Source organism: Melospiza georgiana, chromosome 33 (assembly GCF_028018845.1).
Source record: "Melospiza georgiana isolate bMelGeo1 chromosome 33, bMelGeo1.pri, whole genome shotgun sequence".
Lineage (NCBI taxonomy): Eukaryota > Metazoa > Chordata > Aves > Passeriformes > Passerellidae > Melospiza > Melospiza georgiana.
In genome coordinates, this window is record NC_080462.1 from 2,338,350 (window position 1) to 2,347,722 (window position 9,373).

Below are 9,373 nucleotides of genomic sequence, written 5' to 3' on the forward strand. Positions count from 1 at the left end.
GGGGACGGGACCCCCGGGCTGGGGACGGGACCCCCGGGGTGGGGACGCGACCCCCGGGGTGGGGACGGGGCTGGGACGGCCTGGCCGGGGTCGGGGCGCCCCCCTGCCCCAGTTTGGGGGTGCGGATCCAGCGCAGCCCCCCGGGGACCCCTCCCGGCTCTGCCGCGACGTCAGGGCCGTGACTCAGCCCCGCGGGATGTGGCCCCACGCCCGAGCCGGCCCTTCATAAGGCGGCGGAGCCGGCGCTGACCCTACAGCTCCCGACGCCATGGCGGCCTTCGGCCTCTTCCTCCTCCTCAGCGCCGCCGGTGAGTCCCTGCAGCCCCCGGCCCAGGGCCCCCCTGCACGCCTGGGGCCCCCCGAACACCCGGGGCCCTTTCCCGAACTCTGGATCCCTTCCCGGACACCCGGATCCCCTTCCCGAACACCTGAGATCCCTCACTGAGATCTGGGGGCCCTTTCCCAAACTCTGGATCCCCTCCCGAACACCTGAGATCCCTCACTGAGATCTAGGGGTGCCTTCCTGAATTCTGGGTCCCTTCCTGAATTCTGGATCCCCTTCCCGAACACCTGAGATCCCTCACTGAGATTCGGGGGTCCCTTCCCGAATTCTGGATCCCCTTCCCGAACACCTGGATCCCCTTCCCGAGCTCCCGGGTCCCACCTGAGCTCCTGCCCAGGTGTTTGGGACGCCTCCAGGGACGGCTGGGTCCCCACCCCGGATGTCGGGGCTGCTGCCCACGCACCTGGATCCCTCCCAAATGCCCGCAGGAGCCTGTCCCGAACACCTGCAGCCCTCCTGGGTGCCTGGCTCCCCTTCTCCAGCCCCTGGGGCCCCTCCTGAACACCTGGGAGCCCTCCCCATGATGGGGCTCCAAGCCCACAGGTCTGGGGGGTCCCTGCTCGCTGTTCCATGGGCGGGGGGATGGAGAGGGGGTGACCTTGCTGACCCCCCTGTGTCCCCCGTCGGTGACAGCAGCGCTGGCCTCGGGGCATCTGCAGCAGGTGGTGCAGGAGAGCCTGGGCCTGCGGCCCCCCAACATCAAACAAGGTGAGGGGAGGGACCCCGGAGGTGGGGGGACAAAGGGGGACACCCAGGAGTGAAGGACAAAGGGGGACATGCAGGACTGGGGACAGGGGGACACCCAGGGGTGGGGGGACAAAGGGGGACACCGAAGACTGAGGACAGGGGGATGCGCATGGGTGGGGAATGGGATAGAGGGGACACGGAGGGGTGGAGGGACATGGGGACACCGTGACGGAGGAGAAGGGGGACTTGGATGGGGGAGACACGGGGTGGGAGCGACACGGCGACAGTGAGGTTGGGCACAGGATTGGCACCACGGGGCAGAGAGGGGCACACGGGGACAAATGCCCACCGTGCCCACCCCGCTCCCTTTCGCAGTGCTGCAGCAGGAGCAGGTCCTGGACGTGCCCCCCGACATCCTGGTGGGGGGAGCCATGGGCCCCTCCAGCGACCCCCCGACCTGGGGCACGGCCCTGGACGGGTTCCCCCCGGCCTGGCCCATGGCCGCCACCGTCACCCGGCACTGCCGGGACCCCCCCACGCTGCCGCCGCCGCTGCCGCTGCCCCCGAACGCGTTCGCGCACCTCCGGCGCCAGGCGGCCGCGCTGGCCGCGCTCCGGCCCCGCCTGAACGATTGCTGCCGCCACCACAGCCCCGTGCCCTGCGCCCAGCGCGCCGTGAGTGGGGACACCGGGGGAAAAGGGGACACTGTGGGGATAGGGACACCACAGGGATGGGGGGACACCGTAAGGGACACGGGGACACTGCTGCAGGGGAAGACGCTGGGGCGGGTGTAACGTGGGGACATCGCGGGGACAACACCGGGAGAGGGGACTGTGGCGCTGTCACAGGGAGGCACAGGGGTGAGTGACACCGAGGGGACTGTGCCCCGCAGTGGACGGACGTGCTGGACGGGTTCTGCACGGATGAGTTCGGGGTGAAGACGCGGCAGTTCCACTGCTGCCGCCGCCACGGGGCCGCGCGGCGCCGCTGCTTCGCCCAGGGGACCCCGGCCCCCACCCGGGACACCCTCCCCACCTGGGACCCCGACACCGCCTGGGACCTGGTCAGCGAGCCCCCCTTTCCTCCCGGCGAGCCCACGGCCACCAACATGGGCAACATCTGCGGGCTGCGGGCGCTGCGCCCCGGCCCCCCCGGCCCCGGTGCCCGCTCCGGGCCCCGCGTCCGCCTGCGCGTCCGCTTGGAACGGGAGTACGGGCGGTGCTGCCGCAACGAGAGCCTGAGCTGCGCCCACAGCGCCGTGAGTGGGGACACGGCTGGGACAGGGGGGACACGGCTGGGACAGGGGGGACAAGGATGGGACGGGGGGACAAGGATGGGAGGGAGGGTGGCGGTGCTGAAGGGTTCGGGGTGTCCCAGGTGTCTGGGAGGGTCTCAGGTGTCAAAGGGTTGGGGGTGTGCAGGTATCCGGGAAGAGGAGACAAGAGTTTGGGAAAAGGACCCAGATGTTTGGAAAAGGGACTGAGGTGGTTGGGAAAGGGACTCAGGTGTTTGGGAAGGGACTCAGGTGTTTGGGAGGTGTTTGGGAAGGGACTCAGGTGTTTGGGAGGTGTTTGGGAAGGGACTCAGGTGTTTGGGAAGGGACTCAGGTGTTTGGGAGGTGTTTGGAAAAGGGACTCAGGTGTTTGGGAGGTGTTTGGGAAGGGACTCAGGTGTTTGGGAGGTGTTTGGGAAGGGACCCAGGTGTTTGGGAAGGGACTCAGGTGTTTGGGCCGGCACTCCGGTATCCGGGGAGGGGCCCCCGGTGTCCCGGCAATGACCCATGTGCCCGGAGCGTGACCCAGCCACTCAGAGGCCGGGAAGGCTCCCAGGTATCCGGGAAGGTGACAAACGTGTCAGGGAGGGGCCCCGGCATCCGGGGAGGGCACGGAAATGTCCCAGGGCTGACCCGGCTGTCAGGGCTCGGGGGTCCCAGTGCCCCCCCTGACCCCCAGCTCCTCCTCCGCAGTGGCTGAAGGGGCTCAATCGCTTCTGCCGGGAGGAATCCGCGGTGAAGACGGGGCAGCACCGCTGCTGCAAGCGGGGGGGTCCCAAGGCCCGGGGTCGCTGCTTCGCCGCTGCCGCCCCCCACCCCGAATACGACCGGGAGCTGCACAACGTGAGCCTGGCCCGGCCCGGCCCGGCCCTGCTGCGCTCCCTGTGCGGCCCCACCCGGCTCTTCACACAGAGGTGCGTGAGCCCCAACAGCCGGGGGGACAGCACGGGCCCTGCTTTTGGGGGGACAGCACGGGCCCTGCTTTTGGGGGGGGACAACTCAGTCCATCCTGTGGTGGGAGGACAGCACGGTCCTTCCTTTTGGGGGGGACAGCACAATCCCTGCTTTTGGGGGACAAAGCACAGTCCCTGGTTTTGGGGGGGACACCTCAGTCCCTCTTTTTTTGGGGGGGACAGCACAGTCCCTGCTTTTGTAGGGGTTCAGCACGGTCCATGCTTTTGGGGGGACAGCACAGTCCCTCCTGTTTTGGAGGGACAGCACAGTCCCTGCTTTTGGGGGCGGACAGCAGAGTCCCTCCTTTTCGGAGGGGGACGGCACAATCCCTGCTTTTGTAGGGGGACACCAAAGTCCCTTCTTTTGGGGGTCCCTCACCCCCATCATCCTCACCCCCGGCTCTGGGATCTTCCATTGCTCGGGAACCCCTTTTTGGGGAGGGGGCTCATCAGTCCCTTTCCCCCGCCTAAACGGAGGTGCCCCCCGTGTTGACCCCGCGCCCGTGTCCGTGCCCGCAGGCGCCCGGTACCGGAGCTGCTGGGGGCCATGACGGCGGCGTGCTGCCCGCTGCCCGCCGAGGAGCGCGGCGCCTGTGCCCGGGAGCAGGTGAGTGACCCAGGGGGGCCAGAGGGGCTGGGGAACCCCCCAGAACCGCCCTGACCCCCCATCCCCGCTGCCCGCAGCTGTCCCAGGGCATCGCCACGCTCTGTGCCACCCCTGGGGACGCCTGGAGGGACCCGCAGGGCTGCTGCTCGTGGGAGGAGCCCGAGCGGCGCCGCTGCTTTGACGACGCCTACCTGAGCCAGGTGAGCCTGGGCGCCGCCCTGGCCCCCCCGCCCCACGGCTACGAGGAGTGAATCCCGCCCGGCAGGAGGGAACAATCAATAAAGATGCTGCGGTGTCACCCCTGAGTGTCCCTTTTTTCCTCCTTTGGGGACTTCCTTGTGCCTCACTGTCCCCATTGTTTCGGGGGGGCCCCGTTCCGGGGTGTGGCGGGGCGTGGGTGGATATCGGGGTGTTTGCACTCCTGGGGTGTGTCAGGCCTGCTGTGATACCTGTGTTTGGTTTTGGGGTGTGCTGTGGCCACCACGCTCAGCCACGGGCACGCACGGCCCCGTGCCCCCCCAGGGGTCTCTGTGCACCTCTTCCCACAGGGGCATTGTCACTCGTGTCCCCCCCATGGCCACAATAACAGGAGGTCACCAAATTCCCCATGGTGACCCCCCCAGCCATGGCTGACAGTCCCTGGGGAGGGTTTGGGGGGCTCTGATAGGGCTGGGGGTGTCCTGAGTGTCCATCCATCCATCTGTCCTTCCCTGTGTCCTTCCTAGAACCACCCCCTCCCCAGATACTCCATCCATCCATCCATCCATCCATCCATCCATCCATCCATCCATCCATCCATCCATCCATCCATCCATCTGCCCCAAAATTCCCCAGCAGCTTCTTCTCACTCTCTTCTGCCTCACATGGAATTCCTTGCCCCTTTGGGAAAAGGAAGAATTTTTCCCATCCCTGAGGCTTTTTTTCCAGCACAAAGCAAGCCAGTCCAAGCCTTATTCCCAATTTTAGTTGAAAAATAAAGTCAAGGTCACTCTCAGCAGCCTCCACTGGGATACAGGGTGGAGGGAGAGGGATTTTTGTTCTCCATTGGGAATACTCCACCTCCACCCCAGTGCTCCTGAGGCAGAGGCTGGTGTGGAACCTGGTTCCTGAAGCATGTCTGGGTGGATTGGCCTCCACAGATCATGGGAATGCAGAAGCCAGCATGGCAAAGTGTGGAAAACAGAGTTGAGGGGACTCATCCTCCATTCCCTGCAGGTGAATTTCCCTTTTCCCAGGGGAAATTTCTCATGGAAACAAAGAATTCCCCCCGGGAGCACCGTCACCTTTGGGGCTGGGTGGGAAGGGGCCAAGCTGGAGGCAGGGCAGTGGCTAGGGAAGGGCTGGGTGGGGTTGTCACATCTTGGGGAAGCTGGCCAGGTTGGCCACACCGCAGGCATTGTTCATGTTGCGGGCCAGGAGGACGTAGCCCTTGTTGCCCCATTCCTCGCCCCAGCTGCAGGGTGGAAAAGCAAAACCTGAGCCTCTGGAAGACCCCAGACCACCTGCAATTCCCAAACCATGCCAAACCCTGTACCTGTTCTTGATGATCCAGTGCTTGGTGCCTTTCTGCGCCCCGTAGCCCACGGCCAGCACGGCGTGGTTGATGTTCTCCGCGTTGCAGCTCTCGTCGTAGTACACGCCTTGGGGACACAGCCGGTGTCACCACGAGTGCCTCAGCTCCCTGAGCAGCCCCCTGAGCTCCCCCCAGCCCCTCACCTCGGCTGTAGAACTGGAAGGAGGGCAGGCTGGCATCGATGCCCACGGAGATGGGCCCAATCCTGGCCACCGCCCTCTTCAAAGCCTTCTCGTTGCCCTCGGGGATCTCGCGGTAGCCGCGGCACTTGGCCGCCTTCCCGGTGGGGCTGTACATGCAGCTCTCGTCCTGGGAGGGGCCAGGAAGGGCAGGTGAGGAGGGGATGGGAGGGACGCAGGGGGCTTTGGGGCCAGCACCCCTCCCACCTGGCCGATGTAGGGGTAGGAGTCCTCGGAGTCGATGCCGCGGTTCTGGCGGACGTACTCGAAGGCGTTGGTCATGTAGCCGCCGCCGCAGCCGTCGTTGTTGGCCACGCAGTCCACCAGGTTCTGGGGGCTGAGGGACAGCAGCTTGCCCGTTTTCCTCTTCAGCTGCCCCTCCAGGGCACCCACCGAGCTGAAAGCCCAGCACGAGCCACACTGGCCCTGTGGGGACACGATGGGTGACACCAGGGTGACACACTGGGGTGGCACTGAGGTGACGCTGAGGGCACACCCATCTCACCTGGTTCTTGACAGGGGTCACGTAGCCTTTCTTACGCCAGTCCATGGCAGCTGGGGCTCTCTCGCTCCAGTCAGGGACAAAGAGGGTCTCGTTGTGGCGTCGGTGACCTCGGGGCACCTTCAGCCCTGTCATTGTCCTCACCACCTCCTCGCTGGTCTGGGGAAGGAACCCCGGTGGGTGGGAGCACCCAGAGGCGCTCAGCCCCCCCTCTGTCCCCTGCCAGGGACACCCACCATGTCACCCAGGTGGTTCATGGCCAGCTCGAAGGTGTGGAGGCCCAGGGAGTGCTCCAGGTTGTGGGTGTTGATGTATTTGAGGTTCTTCTCCCAAATCAGCCTCCGCGTCACCTCGTCCGCCTGCGCCGGGGGGAGATGGTGCTGGGACAGGGTCCTGCTTGTGCCCCCCACCCTGGGGACATCTTCCACCCTGGGGACATCCCTGGGGGTGTCCCAAACCCCATTTCCCCCATACCTGGCCATTGTATTGCTTGTGGTGGGTTTTTTTCCACAGCTCCCACTGCGCATCCAGTTCCTGCTCTGGGTGCAGCTGGGCCGGAGCCGCAGGGACCAGCAGGGCCAGCAGCACGGGCCACCACATCCTGGGGACAGCCTGGGCACTGGGGAGGGGACACAGAGTGAGCAGGGGGGGCTGGGGGGGGCAGGACCCTGTGCTCACCCTCCTGTGGGACTGGGACCCCCTGCACCCCCTGATTTGGGGCTGGGACACCCTGGCTGGGGACTGGGACCCCTTCCTCCCTCAGCTTGGGGCCAGGACCCTCTGCACACCCTGCCTTGGGGCTGAGACTCCCTGCACCCCCTGATTTGGGGCTGGGACCCCCTGCACACCCTGATGTGGGGCTGGGACACCCTGGCTGGCGACTGGGACCCCTTCTTCCCTTGATTTGGGGCCAGGACCCCCTGCACACCCTGCCTTGGAGCTGAGACTCCCTGTACACCCTGATTTGGGGTTAGGACCCCCTCTACACTCTGCCTTGAGGCCAGGACCCCCCGCACCCCCTGATTTGGGTCTGGGACCCTCTGTACCCCCTGATTTGGGGCTGGGACCCTCTGTACCCCCTGATTTGGGGCTGGCACCCCCTCCTCCCTCGATGTGGGGCCGGGACACCCCCGCGGGCAGGGCTGGCCCGGCGCCGGCATCACATGAGCCGGCACAGCTGGTTCCCGTTACCGCTCCGGCTCGTTCGGCAGCCCCAAGCCGGGAGGGGGAATTTTGGGATGCAGAGGATGCAGGGGGGGATGTTCCAGCCCTCCTGCCCCTCCCTGCTTCACCCACCGCCCCCCAGCCCCCCGCGATGGAGCAGGACCCGCGACACCTCCCCGAGCTGGGAACCCCCAGATCCGCTCGATGTACCGTGCCTCAGTTTCCCTTTTTGTCCCCCATTCCCACTGGGATCCGTTTCCCTGGGATGAAACCCACCCAGCGCCCCCCGGGGGACCCCTCCCCGCCGCTTACCGAGCACGGAGCCGTCGGTGGGAGCGCCGGGACGGGGCCTGCGGGAGCCGCGGCCGCTGCGCTTTTTATGCTCCCGGATTGAGGAAGTTTGGAGGCAGCCGGAAAATTTTGGCAAGCGTCGGGTTTGGATGGGCTGGAGGGAAGGAGGGGACGGGGAGGGGGACGAGGGGGCTGCCCCGGCTCCACGTGATGCTGCGGGAGCGGCTGAGTCAGCACCGGCACCGGCGCGGGGCTGTGGCGGGTCCTGTCCCTGGGATGTGCTCCGGTTCTCGGGATGCCCTCCTGTCCCTGGGATGTCCTCTTGTCCCGGGGACCTTCTCCTGTCCCTGGATCTTCTTCTGTTCGTCCCTGGGATATCCTCCTGTCCTCGGGATGTCCTCCGGTGCCCGGGACCTTCTCCTGTCCCTGGGGTGTCCTCTTGTCCCTGGGATGTCCTCCTGTCCCTGGGACACCCTCCTGTCCATCCCTGGGATGTCCCCCCATCCCAGCACCCTGCCCTGGGGACACCCTCCTGTCCCAAGGATTCTGGCCCCAAGTTGGGACACCGTCCTGTCCTGGCATCCCAACTTGGGGATGTCCTGCTGCCCTGGGGGCCACTCTCTTGTCCTGGTCTCCCACCTTGGGGACATTCTGCTGCCCTGGGGGCCACTCTCTTGTCCAAGAATCCCACCCTGGGGACATCCTGCTGCCCTGGGGGACACCCACCCTGTGCCCAAGCCCTCCCCGTGTCCAAATCAGACAGGGTTGAGCACCCACTTCCCTCAGGAGCAGCCGGACACGGCAGTTTGGGGACATCCTGTGACAGCAGGCACGGAGGACAGGACCCCCCCTCTGTCCCCAAGCCGGGGCTGCCCCCTTCCCCCGTGCCCAGTCTGGGGGTCCCTGGCAGAGGGAGGAGCTTCCTGCAGTGATTGTCACCTCATCACGTGGCACCAGAGCCACCCCAGACATGTCACACTGGGGACAACGACATCACCACCACCACTGTCACCGTCACCCTCCAGCCACGGGAACAAGGACAGACCCAGAGGGGACGGGGGGGATGGAGCAGCACAAGGTGGGGATGGGTCACTGTCACCCCTTCCCCTTCCCCACGGGGGTCCCCAAGACAGGAGCCACCCCCTGTGACCTCTGTGGGGACACAGAGAGGGGACACAGAGGGGGCTGAGTCACCCCGGGGCTCCAGGGCACAATCATCCCCTGGAGCACGAGGCCCTGACGTGGCACCGAGTGACCGGGAACTGGGGACAAACGGGGACAAACGGGGACAAACTGGGACAAACTGGGGAGTACGAGGGGGTTTGGGGGGCAAAAAGAGAGGAGGAGGCTTAGGGGGGGAAAATAGGGGAAAAAACAAGGAGGGAACAGGAGTTTGGGGGCCAAAACAGGGAGGGGATGGGGATTTAGGGACATTGCTCCATGAAAAAGGCAGAAATGAGACAAAGGTTGGAAAAAGGGAAAAAAAAAAAATCTCTCTGTTGGAAAATCTCTGCTGCCCAAAATCCACCTGGGGCTGGGACGCACCTGAGGGGGTTCAGCTCCTGCTCCCCCAGGACATGGGGGATAAAATTCCACCCCAGGACAAACAGTGGAGTTCCCAAAGAGGGGGGAAAGGGCCCAACCTGTCCCCTGTCCCCCCAAAGCCCTGGGAACCCTCCCAGCCTCTCCCCATCCTCCTTCCCAACAGATTTGGCTGCTCCAGCTCCCAGGAACTGGAAAATTTGGGGGGGGATTCAGCCACAGGACCTGGAAGGGCTCAGGGAAATGGGAATTTTCCTCC

At 65.6% G+C, this 9,373-nt stretch overlaps 2 protein-coding genes across 2 annotated transcripts; one reads left to right on the forward strand and one right to left on the reverse strand.

Moving 5' to 3' along the window:
- Nucleotides 1-206: 206 nt before the first annotated feature.
- On the forward strand, nucleotides 207-4,114 carry ECM1 (extracellular matrix protein 1). Its single transcript, XM_058042824.1, has 7 exons — nucleotides 207-308; nucleotides 980-1,051; nucleotides 1,406-1,704; nucleotides 1,923-2,288; nucleotides 2,997-3,217; nucleotides 3,776-3,863; nucleotides 3,941-4,114. Exons 1-7 carry the CDS (start codon nucleotides 269-271, stop codon nucleotides 4,112-4,114), a joined length of 1,260 nt encoding a protein of 419 aa, XP_057898807.1. The 5' UTR covers nucleotides 207-268.
- Nucleotides 4,115-4,809: 695 nt separating this feature from the next.
- CTSK (cathepsin K) lies at nucleotides 4,810-9,348 on the reverse strand. Its single transcript, XM_058042856.1, has 9 exons — nucleotides 8,044-9,348; nucleotides 7,594-7,925; nucleotides 6,592-6,736; nucleotides 6,354-6,476; nucleotides 6,121-6,276; nucleotides 5,823-6,041; nucleotides 5,580-5,745; nucleotides 5,398-5,503; nucleotides 4,810-5,316 (listed from the first exon to the last, which is right to left on the reverse strand). The coding sequence occupies exons 3-9, from the start codon at nucleotides 6,715-6,717 to the stop codon at nucleotides 5,217-5,219; spliced, it is 996 nt and encodes a 331-aa protein (XP_057898839.1). The 5' UTR covers nucleotides 6,718-6,736; nucleotides 7,594-7,925; nucleotides 8,044-9,348; the 3' UTR covers nucleotides 4,810-5,216.
- Between the last annotated feature and the right edge of the window lie 25 nt (nucleotides 9,349-9,373).

What these genes read in the sequence shown, in the direction of transcription:
- ECM1 (XM_058042824.1), top strand. Translation starts at nt 269, where the DNA reads ATGGCGGCCTTCGGCCTCTTCCTCCTCCTCAGCGCCGCCG. An exon ending in TGCCCTGCGCCCAGCGCGCC is followed by an intron (nt 1,705 to 1,922) that starts GTGAGTGGGGAC and finishes TGTGCCCCGCAG; the next exon opens with TGGACGGACGTGCTGGACGG. An exon ending in GCGCCTGTGCCCGGGAGCAG is followed by an intron (nt 3,864 to 3,940) that starts GTGAGTGACCCA and finishes CGCTGCCCGCAG; the next exon opens with CTGTCCCAGGGCATCGCCAC.
- CTSK (XM_058042856.1), bottom strand. Translation starts at nt 6,717, where the DNA reads ATGTGGTGGCCCGTGCTGCTGGCCCTGCTGGTCCCTGCGGCTCCGGCC. An exon ending in TGACCCCTGTCAAGAACCAG is followed by an intron (nt 6,042 to 6,120) that starts GTGAGATGGGTG and finishes GTGTCCCCACAG; the next exon opens with GGCCAGTGTGGCTCGTGCTG. An exon ending in CCTACCCCTACATCGGCCAG is followed by an intron (nt 5,746 to 5,822) that starts GTGGGAGGGGTG and finishes GGCCCCTCCCAG; the next exon opens with GACGAGAGCTGCATGTACAG.